This window comes from Cervus elaphus, chromosome 23 (genome assembly GCF_910594005.1).
Source record: "Cervus elaphus chromosome 23, mCerEla1.1, whole genome shotgun sequence".
Taxonomy (NCBI): domain Eukaryota; kingdom Metazoa; phylum Chordata; class Mammalia; order Artiodactyla; family Cervidae; genus Cervus; species Cervus elaphus.
The window spans coordinates 51,895,372-51,920,983 of NC_057837.1; the positions used below are offsets into that span (position 1 = coordinate 51,895,372).

At 48.5% G+C, this 25,612-nt stretch overlaps 3 protein-coding genes across 14 annotated transcripts in view; all 3 read left to right on the forward strand.

Annotated features, from left to right (window-relative positions):
- The first annotated feature begins 2,605 nt into the window (after positions 1 to 2,605).
- LZTS3 (leucine zipper tumor suppressor family member 3) lies at positions 2,606 to 12,486 on the forward strand. Of its 7 annotated transcripts, none has more exons than XM_043883155.1 (6): positions 2,614 to 2,762; positions 6,488 to 6,548; positions 7,167 to 7,386; positions 7,929 to 8,399; positions 8,718 to 9,584; positions 9,923 to 12,486. In XM_043883155.1, the coding sequence occupies exons 4-6, from the start codon at positions 7,947 to 7,949 to the stop codon at positions 10,619 to 10,621; spliced, it is 2,019 nt and encodes a 672-aa protein (XP_043739090.1). In that variant the 5' UTR covers positions 2,614 to 2,762; positions 6,488 to 6,548; positions 7,167 to 7,386; positions 7,929 to 7,946; the 3' UTR covers positions 10,622 to 12,486. The 7 variants fall into 7 exon arrangements, with proteins under 7 accessions (XP_043739086.1, XP_043739093.1, XP_043739090.1 ...); XM_043883157.1 differs by having other exon boundaries at positions 7,167 to 7,348; XM_043883156.1 differs by having other exon boundaries at positions 7,167 to 7,345.
- Positions 12,487 to 14,190: 1,704 nt separating this feature from the next.
- UBOX5 (U-box domain containing 5) overlaps positions 14,191 to 25,612 on the forward strand; it is a 45,275-nt gene continuing 33,853 nt past the window's right edge. For 2 of the 4 annotated variants that reach the window (XM_043883159.1, XM_043883163.1), the window contains exon 1: positions 16,047 to 16,157. The gene's annotated coding sequence lies outside the window, so the exon portion shown is untranslated. The other 2 variants (XM_043883160.1, XM_043883161.1) reach the window with 2 other exon arrangements.
- FASTKD5 (FAST kinase domains 5) lies at positions 14,218 to 24,092 on the forward strand. 3 transcript variants are annotated; one of them, XM_043883149.1, is made up of 2 exons: positions 14,218 to 14,317; positions 21,385 to 24,092. In XM_043883149.1, the coding sequence occupies exon 2, from the start codon at positions 21,422 to 21,424 to the stop codon at positions 23,849 to 23,851; it is 2,430 nt and encodes an 809-aa protein (XP_043739084.1). In that variant the 5' UTR covers positions 14,218 to 14,317; positions 21,385 to 21,421; the 3' UTR covers positions 23,852 to 24,092. The 3 variants fall into 3 exon arrangements, with proteins under 3 accessions (XP_043739084.1, XP_043739083.1, XP_043739085.1); XM_043883148.1 differs by lacking the exon at positions 14,218 to 14,317 and adding an exon at positions 16,044 to 16,157; XM_043883150.1 differs by lacking the exon at positions 14,218 to 14,317 and adding an exon at positions 20,537 to 20,923.

Genomic DNA, 25,612 nt, shown 5'->3' on the forward strand with positions numbered 1-25,612 from the left:
GTTTTTTCTCATTTAAGACAGTCATGGATTAAGTTCTTATACAATAATATCTAATTTTATTTCCTTGATTTGTATTTAGGATCCCCCCACCCCAAACTGATCAGTATGACTGGTTCTTTTTCTGTCCTTCTTCCTTTATTGGGAATTGGTATAAAGGGAATGGTGGCTTCATAAAATGAAATACCATTTTTACTTTTCTGGGCTATGATAGAAATTTCCAAGGTGAGGATTATCTGATCACTGAAAGTTTGAAAGAAGTCTTCCATTAAACCATCTAGGTCTTGAACCTGCTTCAGACATCTTTCTTGGATAGTATTTTCAACATTTTTATTGTTTTTGTAATTGTATTTCCCAGAAAAGGGTCCATATTATTAAATATCAGTGTTTCCATATGCATTAGAACAGAGTCAGATATGGTATTCTCTTACTTTTCTGGTGTTCCTAAGATGCAAAACCACATTGTTAATGACATAAGAACAGAGAACTATAAAAAGATATTAAGTTGAGATCAAGACAAAGGTAGATGGAAAAACGAAAGGAAAATAAAATGAACAGAATGAAATGTTTTATTAGAGAAAATAGAATACCCTTAACTGTGAAAATTAAATCAGTAATGGTGAAAACCAAAAACTTGAGATACTGTCCCCAGGATTTAGAGAAAAGGGACAAAGAGATTTAATTGACAGTGGTAATCCAATGTGATAATTTTAGAGGAGAAAAAAAGTCCAAAACAATCTGTTCGTAGAATGGACAAGAACATACTAGAAGAGACCTTTTCTCAGTTGAAAGGAAGACTTTTTTTATTTCTGAAATTTTAATAGAAAAATGCCTATACTAAGATTTATACTGGCAAAATGTTTTACTTTTGAGAGTAGAGAAAAATTCCAACAAGCACCAGGCAAGTTGCTCACCTAAAAGAAAACAATCCAGTTATGCTACCTTTTTTTGGAGCTACAATATAATTGACATATAATATTAGTTTCAGATGTACTTGCTACTATTTTAAGAGCCAAAGACAATGGGATATGGACAAGAGAATTTTGAGGGGGAAAGTTTGAGATTCAAGAATTCTATAACTAGTTAAGCCACCCTGTGTGTGAGGACAGCAGAAAGGCATTCTCACCTAGAGCATAGACTTAGAAAAATGTAACATCCTGGAGTTCACTTTGAAATCACTAGTCAAGTTGGGAGATGGGTCTGAGGAGTAATAGAAAAATTAGTGCATAAGAAACTGTCAGTGACATTGTTACCAATTAAACAAATCATTGGCAAAAGCCAAAACAATGATTGAAAAAGAGGATTTTGTGACTTAAAAAAAAGTATAAATAAAAACTGAGTCTGTCATCCTAGATTAAGTGGACAAATATAAGTAAGTAGTGTGAGGGCAGCAGGCCAAGAGATGGAAATTTCTCATTACACAGGAGGAACATAAAAATGAATGATTTGTCATTGACTTTAATAATTTGTGAAAATAAGCTGCATTTTTATTTGATAAACTTAATGGCAACAACCAGAAGAATTAAAAACAGGCTTTCTGCATTGCAAATCATTATGGGAGATAAAAGCAAATATGGAAAAATTCAGAAAACAGGAAACAGACAGAAATAAAAACTATTTAAATAGAATGACAGCTGACCAAACAAATCATCTGTAACAGTAGAGGTACTATGGATTACATGCCAGCAGAGTGGAGAAACTGCAGTTTTTAAGTCAGATCCTTTGTGCCTCAAAGATTTTGCTAATGCTGAACCCTAGGCCTGGCTTGCTTGTCTATCCTATTCAAGGTGAAGGCCTCCGTTCCAGACAGACTTCCTCCCGGCAGTCCTGGGCCACCTGGGGCGGAATGAGCACCTCTCTCACATACCTGGCAACCGTGTGCGAAGCTGGTACTCCATATCAGACACAACCGCCTTATTCCCTCTCACTATGAAGGGCCAAGGCATCTTGCCAGGTTCGGGCCACAGGATGAAGCAGTCAAACCCTGCTCAGTTGTAATGTACGTCTTTTACCTGGTCGCCCGCCCTTCCCCCCACGACGGTGATCCTCAGTGAGAATCAAGTTTCAAACCGGCTCCGATTGCTGACGGACAGAGCCAAGGACCCTCAAAACCTTACAAATGCCCGCCGGCTTCTCCCCGCGCCTGGGCGGGTCTTCCAAGGGCGGTGTCCTATCCACCCCGGACGGCTCGCCCCGCCCCCACCTTGCAGACTAGAAGCAAGGTCTCAAGGTGTCCGCTGGGAAGCCTCGTCCCGAAGAGCGGGAGCGAAAGAGGAATAGGGCGCGGGGCTCGGCGTCTAGAGCCCCTTCCCCAAGTCAGAGGAGTTCCTCCTTGTCGCCAAAGATGTGGGGTTCAAGAAGGGTCTGCCCTATTGGATTTAAGAGGAGAGACTGGGGGGCTGCGCCCAAGCGTATAGAGGGTTAACACGGAATGTGCAGAGGGCTCGGGGCAGGCTCAGAGCGACCCGAAGGCGGGTGGGTGAACTAGAGGTGTCCCACGCGCGGGCCAGGACGCAGCGATAAAGGGGTTAAGGCACCGGGCCCCGCCTCAGCCCAGGGATTGGCGAGCTTGGGGGGCGTGGCTGGAGGGCGGACCTGCGTTTGCCGCAGCCGCGGGTGGGCGGGGCCCGGGCGGGGAGCGGGAGGGGCGCGGAGCGCAGCCGGGCCCGCGCCTCGCGCCCCGCCGGGCGGGCTTCTGGCCGCGCCAGCGAGCCGGGCCGGCGGCGCCAGCGCCGAAGACCCCGCGCCGGACCCTGAGGCAGCGAGTAAGTGAGGCAGACCCACCGCCGCGCCCCTCTCGACTCCGACCTTTCGCCTTGCCCGCTACACCGCGAGGCTCGTTCGGTCGGACCCGGAGCTGGGGAGGGGGAGCGTCCCACTGCTGGGATCCCAGGGATGAAGGGAGTGGAGATGAGGCCGATGATGTCATGGATGCTTCGCAGGGCCTGGGGGAAGGTGGCGGCCGGAGGGGGTGCGGCCCGGATTATGTCACCTCTTCCCTCTGCGCCCCGCCCCCCCGGGCCACACGCGTTGGTGAGGATCTCCAGGAGGTGCAGGAGGGATTTCTCCCACCGCAGAGATCCCCCCGGACACCTCCTCGGGATGGCCTGTGACTGGGGTCTCTATCTTTTGGCGCTGCGGGCCGTGGGGGCGAACACCCGCCCCCCGCCACCACCCCCCACTCCCGTGTGGGAGGCTCGTGTGTGCGCGCGTGTGTGGTCGGGGTGTGTGTGTGGGGACGCTATCAGCCCCCTCAGCCCTGAAACCCGGGATTTATCAGGGCCAGGATCTAGGGGATCGGCCCCTTCCCCCTTTGTCGCCAAGAGAAGATGAATCTCCCCTCACATATCCCAACCAAGAAGTTCTGGAGACCTCTGCACCCCCCTCCCCCAAAGCCCTATAGTGCCCCTGAAACCTTTTCTCCCTCAGTCCTTCTTCCTGGAAGCCCATCCTGATTTTCCTATCGGGATTCATTGCCTCTTTGCATTGCTTATAACTAGCATTCTCCCACCTGCATTCTCTCTGCATCTCCTCCGAATCAGGGCACAGAGACCCCAAAATTCTGTGGCCTGTTCCCCTCCTGGGGGCACCCACAGGGCAGCCCCAGAATGAAATCTCCCTGAAGTGGCCTGAACCAAGTGCTCCAAGAGCCCTCCCCCTGGGTAGATCAGGGATGCTGTCCTGGGAGGCAGTATTTGGGTTGGTTCTTGAAGGGTGCAGAATGGGCACAGAGAGCTGCGAAGAGATTTTGTGTAGTGTGGAGAGGGACTCAGGTCAAGGGAAATAGGATAAGCAGCAGGAGAGTCCTTGGGGGCCCTGCTGCAAGCTGTGGTTCTGAGGGCTGAGAGGAATGCCAGGCATCTACCCATAATACATTCACTTCTTAAGATTCCTGTAAGGTAGGTGTGAGAACCCGAAGTGGAATAACCTACATGCAATTCCATCCCTAATCAGTTGAACTGGGATTTCCACTTGGAGCTGATACCTCCGTAAGTGTCTATATTGCACCTGGTGCAATAGAATTTGGGCAAAGCATGGACAAGATCGGCTTTGCCCTTTAGAAAGAGTCTCTTAGTAGCTGCACAGGGGAGGGAGTACAGAACAAGAAAGGGCAGTGAGAAGCCCCCAGCAAGGATGCTGGCAGGAGGGGCTGCTAAGATCTTTAGGGGGTGAATGGGCTGAGCTTGGGGCTCTGAGACCCCAAGGGAAGGGTATAGTGTTTACTGGCTTTGGGAGGGACACACATGTGGAGGGGCTGGGTGGTCACTGAAGGATGGAAGGACCTGCCCATCTAGCTCCCAGGTATAGGGTCTATTTGCCGCTTTTGTGACCACTAATACTGTGTGTAATGTCCCAGGCACTGAGGGTGGATAGGACAGAAATAGAGGCAGAATAAGGCAACAGGCTGTCATCCCAGGTTGTTGAGCTAATGCCATGAGGTTGTCTTTGCAGACCATACTCAGCTACCTGGGCTAGTTCAGGACCCTGACCCACAAATGAAGCTCAAACCCTTCCTCTGGACTCAGTTTCTAACTATCAGGGAGATATTTGCCCTCCCTTGTCTTGCCAGTCCCTGCTGGAGGTTTGTAGAAAGAAGTTGCAGCAGTCTGAGCTTGGGAGAGGCAAGGGGCAGAGAACATTTGCATGGGGTTGACGGTAACAGGTTAGAATTATAATAAGAAGCTCTTCAAGGAGTGAGGCTCCAAGGAAAGTTGCAGTGGGTTGGTAGTCAATGATTCCCAGAGAAAGACCACAAGGATAGGAGGCTCAGGAAACAGTTTTGGGACCTCATTTCCATCAATCCAGGACTCTGGGCACCCAGGCCTTCAGGGGACCACACACAATCCAGGGAAACCACAGGGCAGGGTGGCATATGATCAGCGCCAATCTATGGTCAGAGTCTCCTGGATCTCAGGGAAGGTAGTATTGCATATTTGTACTGCACCTTACAGTTTGCAAAGCACCTTCCTAAACATTATCCGCTCACTTTCATGACCCAAGGTTTGCTCCTGCCCACACCCAGGCTTCTGGTGAAACCCCCTTGTCTAGTTCTATCTTCTCACTGTCGACACCTTTTAGCATATAACCACACTCAGGTTTCTACCATGTTAAATTCTAAAATTAGAAAAGAGCCCTTGGATTCCAAAACACCTGAAATTACTGCCTTCTCAGAAGGGAACTCTTCCATCTTTCCCTCCAGACCCCCACCTCCCCGCCACTCCTGTAGTCTGGCTCTGCTTTGCACCACTTTTCCAAAATCATTCTCATAGACACCAGTGATGTTTCCACCTGCCAAATTCAGGGCACCCTCTCCAATCCCAATTTTATGAGTAAGCCCCTTTGTTAACTCCAGGAGTGCCCCTACCTTCTTGACGTGTAATCCATCTTGGTCTTCAGGGCCTGCCTTCTCCTGGTCTTCTTCCTGCTCCCACTTCTTCCCAGGCTCTGGGCTCTGCCACTGGAGCTCCATGCTGGACTCCACCCACAATACGCTTGAATGCTCCTGATCCAAGTCTCTCTTTCTATCTGATAGCTGAGAGCTATTTTTCTCTGGTCTTCCTCAAAGCACCCATTTTCAAAAACAAAAACAAAAAAGAACCCATTTGCCCACACATTCTCCTCCTGTCACGTTAAGTGTGCCATACCCATCCTGGTGTCCCAGTCCAGACTCCTCCCTTGCCCTACCCCCTGGACCCCATCTGTATGAAGTTTTGTCAGTTCTTCCTTCCTGACCAGATCTTCCCACTGGTTCTAAGCCTCAGGACACCCAGCCTTCACTCTTTTGACTCCCCAGCTGCTCCCTACACTGCATCCAGAGATGGCAAGAGAAGGGGGTCATGTTTAGGATGGGAGGAGGATATTCTGTCTCCATATTTCTGTTCATTATCAGTGAGCAGAGCGTCAAGATTTTGGCAGCAGCACCTAGGGCACCAGAGGAAAGTAGGCACTCACTTTCAGGATCCTGCACTTACACTTAAATTGCACCCTAAGTGCCTCTCTTGCCTTACTCTATGTCTCAGCCTTATGGGATGTATGGAACAGATTAGCTTAAGGGAAGAAGGTGGTAAACTCCTGTTCTCCACACCTAGGCGGGGTGGGGGGGGGGGCGCGGGGGGAAATGCGTTTAGAATGGAATTTTACAAAAGTGCGGACTGGTTTGTGGGAGTTTTCCAACCACCTCGGGCTGTAATTCCTGGTGTGGCCAGAAGACACCTGCAAGGCAAGAGTTTTGTTTGGCTCCCCTGATCTGGGACCCGATAGCCTCAACACAACATTAGAAGTGGGCATCTGGAGAGAAGACAGTTTGAAACATCACTCAAGGGGCCCAGGACTGCCACCTGTACCCCTTCACCTTAGCAGGCGAGGAAGGCAGGGTTTAAAGGACTGAAGGGCGCCCCCTGCCATTTTTGGCACTTGTATTTGAGCGTCTGCTCACGGCCGGCACTGCCTGCAGCCTCTGCCTGGCTGAATATGAGGATCTCTGGGGCAGGTGTTTCCTTGGTGCGGACTTGAGACAAAGGAACCAGGAAGCAGGGCTTTCCAGAGCACAGGTAACCCGAGGCCCTGCTCCCCACTGCTTCTGTGGGCCAGCCTTGGGGGAGGGGGACGCACGCCCACAGAAGGGCTCCGAGGAATTCTCGGTGAACTGTGCAGGGTCAAGGTCCACAAGGAGCGGGGGAGGGGAGTAATCCAGGAAGTCTTCCCGAAGGCAGTGAATTCTTGGAGGGGTTCTGCGGGCGCGGAATCCTGGGCGCCGCTGGGCGCCGAGGCTCCGCCCCTGCCCCCGCCCACCTGTGGGAACCGCAGGCCGGGAGGGAGGCACGGCAGGCGTCCTCCGCAGCCAGCGCTGCGTCCTCTCCCCCGGCTTCAACCAGCCCCGGGGCCTCTGCCGAGGTACTGACCATGGGGAGGGGCCCCTCTCGTGCCAGACCCCCATGCGTGCAAGTTGGGAAGACCTCTGGGAGGGTCCCCTGCTACACGCTGCAACCGCGGTCCCCGGCCGTCCGCGAGGGGCGGCGCATGTCCTAGGTGGCCCAGATGCGCGCCGCCCAGGCAGCTACCGCCCACCCTACCCCCAATACCTCCGTCCTGTCCCGCGCCCGCTGCCCTGGGGTTCCTGGCACGCGGCAGCTCTGCGAGGTAGGTCCTCCATTCCTCCCATTTCGCAGAGGAGAAAACTGCAGTCCGGGATGGCTCGGTCGGCCGGTCCAAAGTCGCGTAGCTGGTTCGTGCCGAGCTGCGAGAGTGAGGCACATGGCCCCTGCAGACCGGGCCTCGGAGGGTCCCAGGCTTGAGGCCCCATCGGCCCCCCACCCCCTTGGAGAGGCAAGGAGAGGATCCTGCGCCGGTAGTGAGCCTCCACTTCTGTCCTTGACTGCAACACCCTAGGTTAGGGGACCGGGAAGGACTCCCATCCCCAGTTTTTGGATAGGGGTGGGCTTCCCTCCCTTAAGTTCTGAGGTCCCCTATTGAATTCAGGTACTGCTGTCCCCTTCCAAACCCATCTTCCCAGCCCATGAGGTTGGGATATAGGAGTCCAGACCCAGAGTAAAGGACACCTGAGTTCTGAGGTTGCAGTGAAGAATTGGGGGTGGGTGGGTCACTGAGTGGGGGGCAGACCCATGAAGAAGCTGGGTCTGAGGTGGGAGTTAAGAGCGGAATACTGAGTATAGATAGCAAAGCTAGGAGGGTGGGTGTATGGTCCCTAGGGGTTGGGCTTTGTCAGCTGTACGAGGGGCAGCCCCTATTACCAAGTTGTCCTTATTTCCCCAGCCCCATTCCTTTACCTTGGCTGTCTGGGAACTCCTGGGCCCACTGTAAGGAAGGGGACACTGAAAGGCAGGATCAGGTGGTTCTGGGTCAGGCTTGGATGGGGTGGTGGGGGTGGGACTGGGTCTGATCTCTCTCTGCTTTCCTACTTGTGCCCACAGTGCCCCCCTGGCTTAGTCATGGCGAAGCTGGAGACACTGCCTGTGCGTGCTGACCCAGGGCGAGATCCCCTCCTGGCCTTCGCCCCTCGGCCCTCTGAGCTCGGACCCCCAGACCCTCGCCTGGCCATGGGCAGTGTGGGCAGTGGGGTGGCTCACACCCAGGAGTTTGCCATGAAAAGTGTGGGCACCCGCACGGGGGGTGGGGGCAACCAGGGCAGTTTCCCTGGTCCCCGTGGCAGTGGGGTCAGCAGGGAGAGGCCAGGCCGCTACCCCTCAGAGGACAAGGCTCTCGCCAATTCACTCTACCTCAATGGCGAGCTACGGGGCAGCGACCACACGGATGTCTGCGGCAACGTGGTGGGCAGCAGCGGTGGCAGCAGCAGCAGTGGGGGCAGTGATAAGGCCCCACCACAGTATCGTGAGCCCAGCCACCCACCCAAGCTCCTGGCCACCTCTGGCAAGCTAGACCAGGTCAGTCCTCAAGGCCTTTTTCTGGGGATAGCTGGCAACCCAGAGAAGAGGGTGAAGTGGGCCTTCTTGGTTGTTTTTGAGCTTTAGGGACTGAGATAGAAGCCGGATTGGGGAGCCTTGGGGGTCAAGTCCAGCTGGTGGGCCTTGGGCAGATAATTGGTTGTGAGAGGGGCAGGGGGTAGCCAGGAGAGACTCCCAGGATGGAGGTCCAATGGGGGTGGAGATGGGGCTGGACAAGTCTAGATCAGAGGGAAGAGACTGGGGCCAAGGCTAAGGCCCCATCCTGATGCCCACTCCCTCTTCCTTGCTTCTGTGCAGTGCTCAGAGCCGCTAGTTCGGCCTTCGGCCTTCAAGCCTGTTGTACCCAAGAACTTCCACTCCATGCAGAACTTGTGCCCCCCACAGACCAACGGGACCCCTGAGGGACGACAGGGCCCTGGTGGCCTCAAGGGTGGACTGGACAAGTCTCGGACCATGACCCCAGCGGGCGGAGGTGGGAGCGGCCTCTCAGACTCAGGCCGGAACTCACTCACAAGCCTGCCCACCTACAGTTCCAGCTACAGCCAGCACCTGGCGCCCCTCAGTGCCTCCACCAGCCACATCAACCGCATTGGCACTGCCAGCTACGGCAGTGGCAGCGGTGGTGGCAGCAGTGGTGGTGGGTCGGGCTACCAGGACCTGGCGACGTCCGACAGTGGGCGGGCCTCCAGCAAGAGCGGGTCATCCTCATCCATGGGGCGACCAGGTCACCTGGGATCAGGGGAGGGTGGAGGGGGAGGCCTGCCATTTGCGGCCTGCTCACCACCTTCGCCCAGTGCTCTGATCCAGGAGCTAGAGGAGCGGCTGTGGGAGAAGGAGCAGGAGGTGGCAGCTCTGCGGCGTAGCCTGGAGCAGAGTGAAGCGGCAGTGGCCCAGGTGCTGGAGGAGCGTCAGAAGGCCTGGGAGCGTGAGCTGGCTGAGCTGCGGCAGGGCTGCAGTGGGAAGCTGCAGCAGGTGGCCCGGCGCGCCCAGCGTGCCCAGCAAGGCCTGCAGCTACAGGTGCTGCGGCTGCAGCAGGACAAGAAGCAGCTACAGGAGGAGGCAGCCCGGCTGATGCGGCAGCGGGAAGAGCTTGAGGACAAGGTTGCCGCCTGCCAGAAGGAACAGGCCGACTTCCTGCCCCGGATGGAGGAAACTAAGTGGGAGGTGCAGACTGGGGCGTGGGCATCTCCCTGTGTCCCCTTCTTCTGTCTCTCTGGAGAAAACCAGAATAGCAGCCCACAGCTATCACAAGGGGAGTGAAGATTGTGGCAGCATCAGTTGGCAGTGTCTGTGAGGACCAGAGCAGTCCCAGGCCCTGTGAGATTAGCTATGTCGTCCTCATGAGTCTGAGGAGGGGACCCTGCATTGTCTTTTTTGCCATGATGAGCTGACCCTGAGCCCTGGGGCAGCTTGATGCCCTGGGGCTGGATATGGGGGCTAGAGTGGGGGTAAGCAGAGTTCTGCTTTCCCCCTGACTTCTCTTCTCATCTGCCCCTGCCCAGGTATGCCAGAAGGCTGGGGAGATTTCCCTTCTGAAGCAGCAGCTGAAGGACTCGCAGGCGGATGTGTCCCAGAAGCTGAGTGAGATTGTTGGGCTGCGCTCACAGCTGCGGGAGGGCCGGGCCTCCCTGCGGGAGAAGGAGGAGCAGCTGCTCAGCCTGAGGGACTCCTTCGGCAGCAAACAGGCCAGCCTGGAGCTGGGTGAGGGAGAGCTGCCCTCTGCCTGCCTCAAGCCGGCACTGACCCCAGTGGATCCGGCCGAGCCACAGGATGCACTGGCCACCTGCGAGAGCGATGAGGCCAAGATGCGCCGTCAGGCTGGGGTGGCTGCTGCCGCCTCCTTGGTTTCCTTGGATGGGGAGGTGGATGCTGGTGGGGAGAGTGGGACGCGGGCCCTGCGGCGGGAGGTGGGGCGGCTGCAGGCTGAGCTGGCAGCTGAGCGGCGAGCCCGGGAGCGCCAGGGTGCCAGCTTTGCAGAGGAGCGCCGAGTGTGGCTGGAGGAGAAGGAGAAGGTCATTGAGTACCAGAAGCAGCTGCAGCTGAGTTATGTGGAGATGTACCAGCGCAACCAGCAGCTAGAGCGGCGGCTGCGAGAGCGAGGGGCTGCGGGAGGTGCCAGCACACCTACACCCCAACATGGGGAGGAGAAGAAAGCCTGGACCCCCTCCCGCCTTGAGCGCATCGAGTCCACAGAAATATGATCCCCTACCTGGGCATGTGGCCTTTTGACAAATACCCAGTCAAAGGCCAGAGTCCCCAGTATCCCCTTCCCTGCCATCTCTTTTCCCCATGTCCTCTGAATCCCCAGACCAAAGAGGTTCTCAAAGCAGCTGTGACCAGGCCCCTCCCCTCACTGGGTGCCTCCCAGCTCTACCACTGCCCCACTAGGCAGCCCACTCAACCCTCCTCCCAAGGAGGAAGCAGGGAGGGCAGAGTGAATGGGGCTGAGGGCCCAGGCAGCAGGGGAACTCGTGCTCCTTTTCTTGGCACTCCCTTGTTGGAAAGGTGGCAGGCCTTGCAGAGCCATGAGGTGCCCAGCCCCTGGGTGGGTCTGGGCTGCTACTGTTGGCCACCCTGTGTCCAGAGATGCTCTCTGTACCAATCTCCTAGGCCATGTAGCCTGAGGGGAACTGTATGGGGTCTGCCAAAGCTGACAGTCTGGGCTCCTGGCCTCCCTGTTTCCTGCACTTTTCTCCCTCCCTGGGCAGATTGGCAGGACAAGTGGGAGCAGATGGCCTGCCTATGGTTGAGAGGGCTACCTGCCTAGCCCCTCCCTGCCAAGGTCTCTAGCCTGGGCTGGTCCTGAGTGTATGTCTATATGTGTATGTTGGAGGAGATAAGGGCTGAGGCTGGAGGCTCGGTACCCGGGGAAGATCTGCTGTCCTGTTCTTGGGAAGGGTCACCTGGAGACTTCTTAGCTCTACCCTCACCCCTCTGACCAGGATCCTGTAGGAAAACAGCCCCATTTGCTTGGCTGATCCCTCACCCAGGGCCACTATCCAGCTCTAACTACAGTTATTAAGTGCCACCTGCCTCTCAGGCACTCCCCTCATCGACTTTCTGAGGTCCTATGGGTGTCTGTGGTGTCTTCCTATGTCTTCCCACTTGATTCCCTCAGCCACCTTCTGCTTTTGTGCTCAGCCTACTGCTTTCATGCTCAGAACATCATTGTCCTAGGCCACCTCTTCCCCTAAACCTCACCTTTTCTCCCAGTAGAAAACTGCTTGATCTTTGGTGCACTGCCCACTTCCTAGCTCCTTTGGGCCCAAGCCTGAGCCCAAGGCCCTTGTTTTGGGGGGTGGGGGGGTAACTATGATTGCTCTTGAAGAGCAAGGCTGAACTGAGAGAATCACTGACCCCTGGGTCCAAGAGGCCTGAGGTAGCCCAGTGTTTGCCCAGGGTAGTCCTGGCATGGCCATTAGTGGGGGTTGGGGCAGCCAGTCACTTCCTCCTCTGGGGGCCCTCTTAAGAGTCCATCTCCCCAAAATAAGAAGGGAAAGGCAAATTTCTAACACACCAGCAATAAAAATCGGAGGAGGTTTGGCCCTTGGCCCTTGTATTTCTCTTTTTACTCTCTCCTTCCCACCCCCAAGACTGGGTTTGTGGGGCAGGCTGGAGGGAGCTGGCAACTACTGTGAGCAATCCCCCGACCCCTGACCAGCCTCCTCTCATGACTGGTGACTGTTTAACGAGCTGTGCACCCCACACACAAACAGGAGTGCTCCTGTGGCCTCTGTCCTGCACAGCCCCTTCTGGTGCCCCTTACCAGTTCTCTGAGCTGGGTGGGGGGCTGTCCTGGCAATCACTGCCCATTCCACTCACCCTTCATTGCACTGGCCCCAGAACCTGGGCCTGGGCCAGAGGGGCAGGAGGAAGAGGAGGCGTTAGTATGAAAAAAAAAAATTAAAAAGTAGAAAAAAATATGAACAGACTCAGCTTTGGGATTTCCAACCACAAAAGAAATTATATATAAATATATATAAATATATATCTCTACCATATGTGATGGAAAGACTTTGTTTTCTTTTCCCAAAGAAATAAAATGGAGAAAGCCTCTTGAGTGGCACTCTTTTGGCATGCTTGTGTCTTTGCAGGTGTGGGAGGTGAGGCTGGGTGAGGGGAGTATGGAGGGCATGAGTAAAGCTGGAGTAAACACTTCAGAGGAGGCATGAGACTGGAAGTGCTCACAGGACCATGCCAGGAGGTTGGATCAAAGACCAATCTCCTCCATGTTGTCCAGGAAGAGTAGTGCTTCCACTTCTCTACCTGAAGGGGCTTTCTCTTCAGTTCAGACTGTTGCCAAAAGGGTTTCAAGCTAGTTCCAGCTCAGAACCTCGATACTAGGCTGTTGGTCAGAAGGCAGGTGACGCAGGGCAGTCTATAGCATCCTGATTAGCCAAAGTCTGAGGGCAGAACACATAGATACGAAGGCTGAGAATCAGTTTGTAATTAGTGGTGAGGCTCCAAAGACAGAAGGGACCCAAGTGTGCTTCAAGTACTTCAAGCATGTTTGTAATTCCTTTGGTTAGGCTCACAAAGCTCCTCAATTAAGAATGTACTCTGCCACAAGTAACACAACCTGATTTACAGGACCCCACAGAGTGGTTTATTTTCCTTCACCTGACACAAACTCTGGACATAAGTATGCTCTAAGTGTCAGAGGTGTTGGTTCATCAAGGACCTAGACTTTTTATCCTCCTCCCATCCTTTGCACGCTGTTCCCTCCATGCCACAAGGCAGCAGTCACAGTTCTGTGAAGTGACTGAGGCAGCAGCACTTTATCAAAAAAAGTAAACGCTTTCCCAGAACCTTCACACTATCCTTCCCTTTAAATTTTTTTTTTCTTCCCTTTAAATTTTGTGGGCTGGAACTGAGTCGCATGCTCTTCCCACTTAAAGGGAGGCTGAGAAGTTGAGTATTTGGCAAAGAGAAACGGGATTGTCATAGCTGCTGAGGAGCAATTACGGTTTATTTCATCTCCTAGGCTTGTTCTCCGTTCTGCTGGCAAGGACGGTCATAATCAGCAACTCAGTGATCTGGCTCCAGTGAGAGAACCTTCTCTGAGAAGGGGTGTCAGTGGTCTAGGGCCTCAAATGCGCACCCTGAGGCAAACAGTGCCCTCCACAGAGCTCAGGAGTTGGGATGCCAGGCTTGCCCCTTGCAGTGAAGCGTCCTCCTCACATTGGTTTTGTTTACCTGTCAAGATGGTGCCCTGGAGGGAGCACCATTTCTCAGGTCCCCTTCACAGCCCTTTAAGGCACCGATGAGGTGTGACCACCCTGATCAGCAGCCTCCAGTGCCTCCAGTAAGGGCCGTCTACTGCCAAGTCCTCCTGGAAGTCTCGAGAGTCTCTTCCCTGTCTAATTGCCCATACCCACTCAGGTGGGAGCCCCGCTACTCGAGGAGGTGGAGGATCACCCTGGCTCATCTGCCAAAGCTCTGGCCGCCTCAACCAGCTCCTCAAATCCATTTCTCCTAACAGGTTCGTCTATCCATCACTAACTCTCCTCCTGAGAGCACTCTTTGCAGATGAGAAATCTGGCTTAGAGAGTTTACAGGACTTCGCCAAGGCCATAAAACCCTGAGTAGCGGTTTGAGATTCGAACCTGTATCTAGGCTATTCAGTGACTTCCAGAGCGATCCATCCACTGCGGTGTTTTCCCTCCGCAGGTCCTGACTCCGCAGTGACGTCTTCCTGTGGAAAAACGTCCTTGGAAAACGCTAACAGAGTCTTTTGAGCCTCGGCCGCACCCGTCACTCATCAGCAACCGGAAGTAGCGGGCAGCTCACCGGAAGTGGGGGCTGTGAGGCCAGGGTGAAGCCGGAGAAGTCTTCGTGGTTCCGCAGCCCGCGAGAGTGGCGAGTGCTCTTGCGTGGTCCGCACTCGCCAAGCTCAGGTGAGTGACAGCGGCCGGGGAGGAAGCCGTGGCGGCGCTCCGTGCCGAGTTGGGCCGCGCTTCCAGGCCTGAGCTGCGGGTGCCTGTGCCAGGCCCAGCTCTAGGGAGAGCCTCGGAGACCTGGTGTCCTGTGGCCTTTGGTAAGCGGCTTATGGCTCAGATGGTAAAGAATCTGCCTGCAATGTAGGAGACCCGGGTTCAATCCCTGGGCCGGGAAGATCCCCTGGAGAAGAGATTGACAACCCACTTCAGTATTCTTGCCTAGAGAATTCCATGGACAGAGAGGAGCCCAGCAGGCTACAGTCCATGGGGTCGCAAAGAGTCGGACGGGTCTGAACGACTACCGCTACCACTTCTTACTTGTACCTTGATTTTTCCTCTGTGAGACGAACAACAGAACTTGTTTCACAAGGCTTTTGTGAGAACGTAGTAAAATATTTTGCCGCTCATCTTATCCCACTTCAATGTATGCGATTCACCTGGAAATTTGGAGATTGGGAGTCTGTAAGTCTGGGCTGGGGCCCGAGATTCTGCGTTTCTCACCATTTTCCAGGTGAGGTTGATGCTGCTGCTCCGCAGGCTGCACTTTGAGTAGCAAGGCCCTGTGGCATTTGCTTAGTACCTGGGACAGGTTGAGTCTTCAGTAAATAATAATACGAGATATATACCCTCTCCCGGCCTTTTTTTTTTAACAGATAGTTTCTGGTTGCACAAGCCTAAGGTTATTATGGGTATCTCCCTCCGTTTTTTTTATATCCGGGGATAAGAAAAATAATTGCCATTTTTCTTTCCGTACAAATCATGACACAGCTCTTCTCTCCTAACTCAGGGAGCTTTGGGGCCTCTCCATAGCAGTTATATTCATGGGCCTCCTCAGGTGATGCTTCATTGCCCACTTAGTGCAGACTCTTGGAGGTTCTTCATCCTGTGGAGTTGAAACCAACTGCTTTAGCACCAACATGGCTAACGTCTGTGCTTTAGTCATTTGTTGCTGCTGGAATCTGAATTTATGTTTTCTGTACTTTACTCACATTCTGTGAGTTGCCTAGATTCTGCGACTCAGTGCTCGGAATGGCCTTAGGCAAGCTCTGGGATGAATTTGCTGTTGCCTGGTAGACCAGAATAAAATTGAAAAACTTCATGCTACATAAGACAACTGAGAATGCAAGGCATTTGGCAGTTATGCAGGCCTAATTTAATTTGTCAGTATAGTTTTCTTCCCCATTCATCAGTTTATATTTTCAGGTCCCCAGTAAGGCCTTATCATTCACCATGCAAATAAGTCAACTTTAATACCAAAGAATTCTGATGTTTCCCCGTCACTTTTCTGAAATACCATAATACGCAGTCTTGCAAATATAGGAAAACCGATAAAATCAAATGTTTGGTTTTGCTAAAAGTGATAGGTACTTGAACTGTTTATTTGGAAATGTTTTCACATGATTGTGGATGCAGATACTTTACCTGTTGGCATTTTGTCAATCCTCTCATAGACTCCAGCGCCGAGAGAAAGTCAGTTTTTTGTTTTTTTAATTGTCAGGGCTACTCAACACATTAGTTGATAAGACAAAAGTGGATTTGAAGTATCTGTTTATTTGTGGTAATTTTATAATTTTATCAGGACATAAGTGGGTTAAATTTTTCTAGCAAAAGAATCAAATCAGAATTAAGAGATGAGATCTGGCATCTGGTAAATTGAATATGCTGAGGGTGTCATATACTTAATCTACAGTTAGCATGGCTGCCTTCCTCCGCCTGGCTCCCCTCCTCTAACTTCTGGACTGTAGTTTAAAACGAAGCTATTCGGCCTTGCTCAGACCTGTACCTGGAAGGTGGAAAGGTAAGATTTCTCGCTCTTGTGAAATCACATCATTCAGGGTGGTTTGGGCAGTGTCTTTCAGAACAGCCGTGGTTGGTCCAGTGGTGTCTAAGGCTCCAGTCTGTTTCTCTAGGACCCCTGAAGAGGAGATGGGGAGGGGAGTATCCTTGGGGCATTTACGCTAGGAAAGGGACTTTGTGAAATGATGTCACATAAATTTGAACCTTTAGAGGAGACATGAGGAGTTACCAATTGGGCATCTCTTAGTGTTCTCTTTCCAGCTTTCTTATGGATTCTTTGGGAACCCTTAAATAAGGAGGAACTAACTCTCCCCTCTGTCTCTATCTGGGCAAAACATCCTGGCCTCTTTCTTTGTAGTGCCTTTTCTCCCCACTCTTCTGCTTTATTGGTTCTATATCTTCCTTGTGTTTCTTCCCTTTCCTTCTCTACAGTACTTAATACTCATCCTCTAAAGTGGTTGTATTTCAGTTCTGTATACATAGATTTAGTGTCTCTGCTCAAAGTTGCATGGCAGAAAAGTGAGTAGCTACTGTTTGCCATTTGCAGTTTGTGTCTGCATGGCTCTAAGATTAGTTTGTCATCGTTCGTTACTGGGCATCCATAGAGAAGTTCTACAGACAGTAGGAAGTGCTTGTACTGGAAATAACTTTTCAACCTTTTTCTTGAGTATTTAGGTTACTCTATCTATTCACGGATTGTCTTATTGAAGAACAATTTCTTGTTAGAACATCCTTTTTGTAAATTTAATTTTTTTCCAAGTTATATGTGTGCATGGCTTATATAGTTAAATTCCATGGTGGCCCCGTGGTTAGGACTTGAAGATTTCACTGCCCAGGGCGCAGGTTCAATCCCTGGTTCAGGAACTAAGATTCCATAAGCCACATGGCGTGGCCAAAAAAAAAAAAAGGCAAATAGTTTGACAGATCTTATAACACTTACTATAACATATTAACATATAACATATTCTTATATTAATTCCATTTTTGTTCTCCAGAGACGCTTTTCAACTATTTGTTTGTTTCTTTTGGTATTCGTTGGTGTACTCTAAATAACTAACATTTGTATTTCTGTTTCTTGATTTCTAGGACATCTCTATGTCCATAAAATCTTTTGACTTCTTTTTATGGACTTGGATGCTCTAGGTCTCATGTATTACTGCTCAGTTTCCCTCTTTCCCACTTCCCCTCCCTTTAACCTCCCAGTATAGTTTGCTCAAAATTTTTGTTTAAACAGATATTCAAGGTTTATGTTAGTAAAATTATGTAAATATTATTTACAGCTGAGCAAGGAGTGTAATATAACAATTTTTGTCTTGTAAAACTTTTTTGTATTGTTTGGAGTTAATAATTTTTGTTGCTGTTATTGGCTTGGTTTTCCATCTACCTATTACTTATTGGCTCAGCGGTAAAGAAGTCACCTGCCAATGCAGGAGCCATGGGTTTGATTCCTGGGTTAGGAAGATCCCCTGGAGAAGGAAATGGCAACTCACTCCAGTGTTCTTATCTGGGAAATCCCATGGACAGAGGAGTCTGGCTGGCTAAAGTCTATGAGGTTGCAAAAGAGTCGGACACAACTTAACAACTTGGTGACTAAACGACAACAAATTACTTGTTTATGCTCAGATTATCCATCAGAAATGTCAATCTCCTCTCCTGTGTAATATCCATCTCTTCTAGCATAAACTAGTTGCTCTTTGTGTCTGCTCACAGCTGTAGTCCTGAAATCTTTATCATTATTCCTAGAGTTTCTCTTTACTTCCTTTCTATGTTGAACTGTAAATTCTGGATCCTATATCTCTCTTGCCAACTTTCACATCTTCAATTATGATAGTTCTCTTTACCTTGATACTGGAACATCTTGTAAACTCATTCCTTCGTGTAGATTGTTGTCTTTGATGTCTTCTTTTTGTTCTTTTTGTAAGTAGTAATTACTAGTGATAGCTAGGATCTTAGACTGTTAAAGATATGAGGGGCTTTTGAGCTTACCTTACCCTCCAGTTCTAACCCTCCAGCTTCCTGGCATCTGGAAACCCTATAGATTATTTGGGGGTCCTCCCCACCCTCCTGTCTGAAATCTGACTTCCCTTTTTGTCTCTCCAGTACACTAGCAATGTGGGATTTGGAATCAGATCATCTTTGATGTCAAACCCCATTTTGTCCCTTATCTGTGTAATCTTCATCAGGTTTCTTAATCTTGTGAAGACTCTTTTTCCTTATCAACAATATGGAGATAATAAAACCTACCTTGCAAAAAGGTAAGAATTGGAACTGATGCAGATGAAACCGCTTCTTCAAGGCTTGGCACAGTGGAGACCCTAAGACAGTTGTGGCTCTTGTTCTTGTGGGATCCTAGTTCCCAAACCAGGGATCCAACTTGCAACTCCTGCATTGGAAGCATGGAGTCTTAATCATTGGACAACCAGGAAAGTCCCTTAGCCTGTATTTTTGCAAATCAGAAAGAGCCACGTAATTCAAAACATTGGATCTATACCAGTCAAACATTGATGATGCAGGAAATGGTTCTTCATTTCAGGACCACATACAGTAATCTCATTAAGTGATCTTAGATAATTGAGGTAACTTAAATATGTACTTTTAAAGTTGTATTAGTTATAAAAGTATTTGTTAAATTAATCCTATTCTATTTAACAGTTTTAATCCTACTAAAAAGGAAAAAAAGTTAATTTGTCAGAGGTGTAGCAGAAAATCTCCCCATAGCTATATACTTTCCTTTTATATAGGTGTATTTTAAGTGATGTCACTGATTCTGTTTGTTCCACTGACTATTTGTATAAATCTTTCCATGTGTTGATGCCTGACACACGCTTATTCTGTAAACCAGGTTACTCCTTCTGAAAAAACATGGATTTTCAGTTTTTTTGTTATTGTAAAAAAAAAATTTGTCTTTTTATTAAAGTTATTTCTTAAGATCTAGTTCTCAAGATGAGAAGGAGGGCTTTGAACAATTGCTTTAGTTGGACGTTGTGCTGACCTAAATTTAGATTACAGGTTCCAAAACAGGTATTCTTAAAAGCCTTGTTCTGTCAACTAAAGAGTTCCATTACTTGCTTTCTCCTTTGTTCCCACCATACCTGAGCTGCAGTATTAATTGAGATTCCGTTTTGAGGCATAAATCTTTAAGTATCGTCTAAATACTAAAGGAAAAAAAATCACTTCATTACTATTTTCCTGATGTCTTCTAATTTTTAAAAAGGTAGCCATTTGCATTCATAGGAGTAAGCTAATGGTCTATAGCAAACCTTTTCTGTGAAGGGCCAGATAGTAAATATTTTATGCTTTGGAAGCCATATATTCTCTGCCAGAATTACTCAACTCTGCTCTTGTAATGAGAATGCAGCCATAGACAGCATTTAAAGCATTTAACAAATGGCCTGGCTATGTTAAAACTTTACTTACAAAAACAGATGAGGGCTGGATTTGGGCTCTGGGCCATAGTTTGCTAACACTTGATCTATAGCATCTGGACCCACAGATTGAAATTTGGTGGGAGAATGGTCCACAGGCCACAGTATGGAACTAAGCGTATAAAGATTTGGTGTGAAAGAATTCTGTTCTGGTTTACAAAGAAATTAGGCGCATACCTTCCTGCCATCCAGAGAAGCCTGTGTGGCTGGGCTACTTGAAAAAAGCCTCTAACCTGCCCTGCAGTCCTCTATTTCTTATGCTATGGGCTCCAGAAGGAAAGGCCTGACAAGGGGAGTTGCTTAGGCATTTCAGAAAATCATTCTGGCACCCTCAGAACCTTCATGGGATTTTCTGCATCATGAGCCATGTCTGGTCCATATCTTGGCATCTTAGTGCTCCCTGGGTTTTGCTTGTTAAGCTTTGGCATTTCTCAAGTAGAAGTAGAGACAGTAAGCATTGAAAGCAAGAGTATGGCAGAGTCATTTTCATAACCTGTCATGGTTTCTGCTGTAGAAGAAAAGTAGAACTTGTGCTGCTCTCAGGCAGAATAATCAACACCTGATTCACTGGAAGCATTGCTAATATGCCTCCTCCAGAGGAAAGCTGTGCTGCTCCCCTTGTTGTCAGCAGGGCAGTTGCATGAATTGGTGTTCCCTGAGCCCAGCTTTGAAATGCTCTTTGTGTCTCACCCATGAATTGACAGTGAGCAGGGCCTCGGCCTTCTACCTTCCCCCACCAAAGTGCTTGAGTTTTGGGGGGTTGGTGGGGTTTTTTTGGTATCTGGAGTAGCTATTTTTCTTTTTGATTTTTATTGGAGTATAGTTGCTTTACAGTGTTGTGTTAGTTTCTGCTGTACAGCAAAGTGAATCAGTTACATGTGTACATATATCCCCTCTTTCTTAGTTTTCCTTCCCATTTAGGTCACCACAGAGCACTGAGTAGAGTTCCCTATGCTATACAGTAGGATCTCATTACTTATCTATTTTATACATAATATTGTATATATTTCACTCCCAATTCTTTCCATCTCCCACTCCCCCCACCTTGGTATCCATAAATTTGTTCTCTACGTCTGTGTCTCTTTTCCTTTGCAAATAAGCCCATCTGTATGTACCATTTTTCTGGATCCACATATAAGTGATATTATATGACATTTATTTTTCTGTTTCTGACTGACTTCACCTGTATGACTGTCTCTAGGTCTGTCCACATCTCTGTAAATGGTACTGTTTTATTCCTTGTGAGTGAGTTTTCAAGTTTACTTCCCAAGTGAATGACTACTCTGCAATAGTGATTCAGACTCTTGTCAGCCTTGAGAGGAGAATAGGCATCTTCTACAAGGTACAGAAGTAGCATTAAAACAACTGAATTCTGTAATCAAAAGGAGGAACGGGGGGGTTATTGTGGGTATAATTGTGCTGATATCAAAGAGGTGGGATAGATTGCATACTTCTGTTCTCAGCTTTCTCTTTGGAAATCTGCTTTCCTCATTCCTGTTGGATTTTAGTGCAACAGCTGTCTCTAACTGTAACAAAAGTCTGGCCAGAGGACAGAGGAAATTTAAACTGAGGAGCAGTCCAAAGAACTGCTCAATGGTACCCTAGGTTTGGGGGTTTCCTGTGCCTTTATGTAGGGTACATGGGGTTTTTCCTTGATGTATGCTGTCTTGTGGTTTGGGTATTCACTAACATTGAACTTACTTGAGTGGACAGTGGTATAGTTTTAATCCATGTCTTATAGTGTGTAAATTTTGGTATTAAGATAGGTGGAAGCCACTTATTCTTCATCTACCCTTTTTTCAGTATCTGGCACCAATTCTGGCCCAGTCATTTGTGATCCATGGCTCTTGTGATATGCCGAAGATTTCCAGGCACTTTCTGTGGAACACCTTCCCAACCAGCTCTAATCAAGAACCATATAAACAAGAAATTGCTTGGTCAGACATGTGAGGACTGTGCTCTGACCACTAGAATGATCAGTACTGACACCAGAATGGCAGCCATTCTCCAGCTGTTAAAACCTATAAGATATTGGACATTTTGCAATCCTTTTACCTACAGTGCAACCCAAAGTGTGGCATGGAGGAATATGAGAAGCTACGTGTGGCACAAAGGACAGAACTCTCCAGAAAACAGCCTCTGCCATCCTGCCAGAAAAGTTAACATTTGTAGCACCTCTGCTGCTTGGAGGATTCTGACAACTGGCAATACCCTCCCAGGTTTGGAATTCAGCAGGGCTTCTGCCTCTCAGGCCAGCACATTGAACCTGCACTCATCCAGGGCCATGAGAATTAATGAAGAGGATGTAGAAACTTTTGATTCCCTTGAAGACCCTCGAGTTTTCCTCCAGCTAAGACCAGAATATCAGCTTCACAGCTATAACAGATCTGTGACTTGTCAACCTCTGTCAGTTTCAGAAGGTGAACTAATTTTGCACAAAGTCACCGTTTATCAAGATAATCTCCAGCCTCAAATTATTGTTGACTATATCTGTAAGCTGAGTTCTTTGCCTGCAGAGCAACATCCTGTTTTGCTGTCCAGTACCAGCTTTGCTCTGCTCTGCCAGCTGAGTGTGAAAAACATACATCTCTTTGATGCCCCAGATCTGATCAGTATTTTGAAAGCTTTTGTCAGTTTAGGAATTCCTCATTCCCATTCAATGCTAGATGTATTTGAAACAAACTTTTGCCATAAGGTATGGGAAATGAGTCTGGATCAACTTCTCTTGGTGGCTGACCTCTGGCGGTACTTGGGACGCAGAGTACCTCGGTTTTTAAAGATCTTTTTCAGTTATCTTAATTTGCATTGGAAAGATCTATCCCTGTCCCAGCTGATTCACTTAATTTATATTATAGGTGAAAGTCGTCAGGCACCCCAGGATCTAATGCAAAAACTGGAATCATTGATCCTCAAGTATATAGATTTGATCAATTTAGAAGAGGTTGGTTCAGTCTGTTTGGGGTTTTTTAAATCGAGTAGTGGTCTCTCTGAATTTGTCATGAGGAAATTTGGAGACCTGGCTTGTGCTGACATGCAGCATCTGAGTAGTTATGCCTTAGTGAATATTCTTAAAATGTTCCGTTTCACTCATGTGGATCACGTAAATTTCATGAAGCAATTTGGACAGATTGCTCCTCAGCGAATTCCTTCCCTGGGAGTTCAGGGTGTCATGCACCTGACTCTTGCCTGCTCGGCGTTACGCTTCCTGGATGAAAGGGTAATGAATGCAGTGGCTGCTTCTTTGCCTCCTAGGGTAGCATACTGTCGAAGTAAAGATGTTGCCAAGATTCTGTGGTCATTTGGAACTCTCAATTATAAGCCACCCAATGCAGAAGAGTTTTATTCTAGCCTGATAAATGAGATTCACAGAAAGATGCTTGAGTTCAATCGATACCCAGAACACCTGCTCACGTGCTTGCTGGGCCTGGCATTTTCTGAGTACTTTCCAGTAGAGCTCATAGATTTTGCTTTGAGTCCAGGGTTTGTCAGGTTAGCTCAGGAGAGAAGTAAGTTTGAGGTCACCAAGGAGCTGTATACTCTTGATGGAACAGTTGGCATTGAATGTCCAGATTACAGAGGCAATCGTCTTAGCTCTCAGCTTCAGCAAGAGGGGTCAGAAATGCTATGGAATTTAGCAAGGAAGGATATGAGCTCAAAACCTGAATTCCTAGAAGCTCTCTTTTTACTTGAGACCATGTTGGGTGGGCCCCAGTATGTCAAACACCATATGATTTTGCCTCATACCCGATCTTCTGATTTAGAGGTTCAACTTGATGTTAATATGAAGCCATTACCATTTAACAGAGAAGCCATACCAATTGAAGATGTAGCCAAATTAAGGCTTAAGCATGTGGGAGTCAACCTTACTGATGATTTGATGAATCAGCTACTAAAAGGGAAATCAAGAGGGCATTCCCAGGGGGAAATTGAGTCAGACAGTGGGCAGCAGCCCTTGAAATTAGAGGAGGAGACAGCTAAACCTGTGGGAAGCTCCCTTTGCAATAAGATAGACAGATTGGCTGGCCTATCCCCCCCGACCTGCTTGCAGGCCCCACAAGTGAAGCTGGCTATTCAGTTGACAAACAGGAACCAGTATTGCTATGGTTCCAGAGATCTGCTCGGACTGCATAATATGAAGAGGCGGCAGCTGAATCAACTTGGGTACCGTGTGGTGGAGTTATCTCACTGGGAATGGCTCCCACTACTGAAACGAACTCGCTTAGAAAAACTGGCTTTTCTCCATGAGAAGGTGTTCACCTCTGCTCTCTGAAGGGCCTTCAGGGTCATTTCTACTCATAAATGCTGTGGCTATGCACTGTAGCAGGTGTTGTGAAACAGTTAGAAAAGCCAGAATGTAGATTTGGTAATAAAATCATCTGTTGAGATTAAATTGTACCCTGTCTGTGGTAGGTAGAAGCTAGTGTACATTACTGTGAATTAATTATAACTTGGTCCAGTTGTATAAGTTGTTGCTAATTTATACAGGTAAATAATAAACATCTTAAAATATGGTCAAGAAACTCCTTATCTTCCTTTCTGTTTATTAGCCTCATCTCATGATTGCTTTGAATTTTTAGGATAAAAGTATAGTCAGGCATTGTCAAAAGCTAATCTTATTTAAAAAATGGTTTTGTCATATTTTGTTTTAAAGTAAGAACTGAACTGAAGAATCTTATACAGCTTATCTTATACTTTATATTTTTCCCCCACTCATGTTTTCTTCACACCCCCTAGAATTAAAATCCTTTTCATTTTCCTTTAGATTTGGTTGATTCCTGTTTTAAAGAGCCATTTCAGAATTAGTTTAATATCTTCCCCTTAGCTCCCTCTTCTGCATTTCTACTTCTCTTGAATAATTCTCCCTAACCCCTCTCACAGGGATATTTTCTTCCTAAAATTGGACCTAGGAGAGTAGAATTATATGAGTGCCTGTTGGGCCAGTGGTTCCCAAATCTGATGACTAGGTAGAAGAATGTTTTTCATGGCAAGCAGCTCCAACAAGAAGGAAATGTATTACTCTCATAATAGGAAGTCTAGGGAGATTCAGGTTTGTATTAGAGCCACAGACATAAGAAGAATGTATATATGTGAGAAACTTAATACAAGTAACTTTTATAAACTCTTGAGGTCTATGAAAAACTTTTAAAATGGACTCCTCCCACTGTTATTTAGATTTCCCCTCAAAGGTCACTTCCCCATCCATGCTAAACTAAAACTAGCGCATTGGCCTTTGATCATGCTGTGTCGCCTTCAGGTTTGTTTTCCCCATAGCATTCAGCATTAACAAATTATTCTTTATTCATTTGTTAATTTCCCTGTTGGAAAGTAGGCCCTTGAGTTAACTTTGTCTAGAATTTATCTCCAGTGCCTAGGACAGTGGGTCCTGGTACATAATAATGTTCAGTGAGTGATCAGGGAATTAAGAGTGGTTGGGCATTGCTGGAGAGTTGGGTGTAGAAGGAAGGGAGAGGGTGGGGCTAGAGACAGAGAGAGAGAGAGAATATCTGGGTAGCAAAAGCCTTATGACCTTGCTAAAGAGCCTAGGTTTGCAGGGGCTGGAGTGCCTCTGAACGATTCTCAGGGAGTATTTGCGACAGGTTCATGTTTTAGAAATGTTAGGGGAAAAGCAGGACAGAACTAGATTGAGGGGTGGGATGTGTGAGATAAGGAGACTATTTCACAAATTTGTGCAAGAGCTCATATGAGAGATGATGAAGGCCAAAATTATGAGAATGGAAAGTTTAAATTTGAAAGATGTTTGGGAGGGGAAAAAGACCACAACTTGCTAATTAATTGGTTTGGGGAATGAGAAGGAGGATTTTAGTGCCTAGACTGACTGACAGTCGTCGACTAAAATTGAGACGAAAGCAGGACACATACTTGGGTAAAGAGTTAATGCTGAGACCGCCCTGGTCATGCTGAGGTGGGCCTCTGGGCAGAGGGGTTTAGGCTGGAGTCTCAACTGGGCATGTGGTCACATGGCAAGAACCATGAGTAAAATTGCCTAGGACAGGTGAAAAGCAGGTTATTG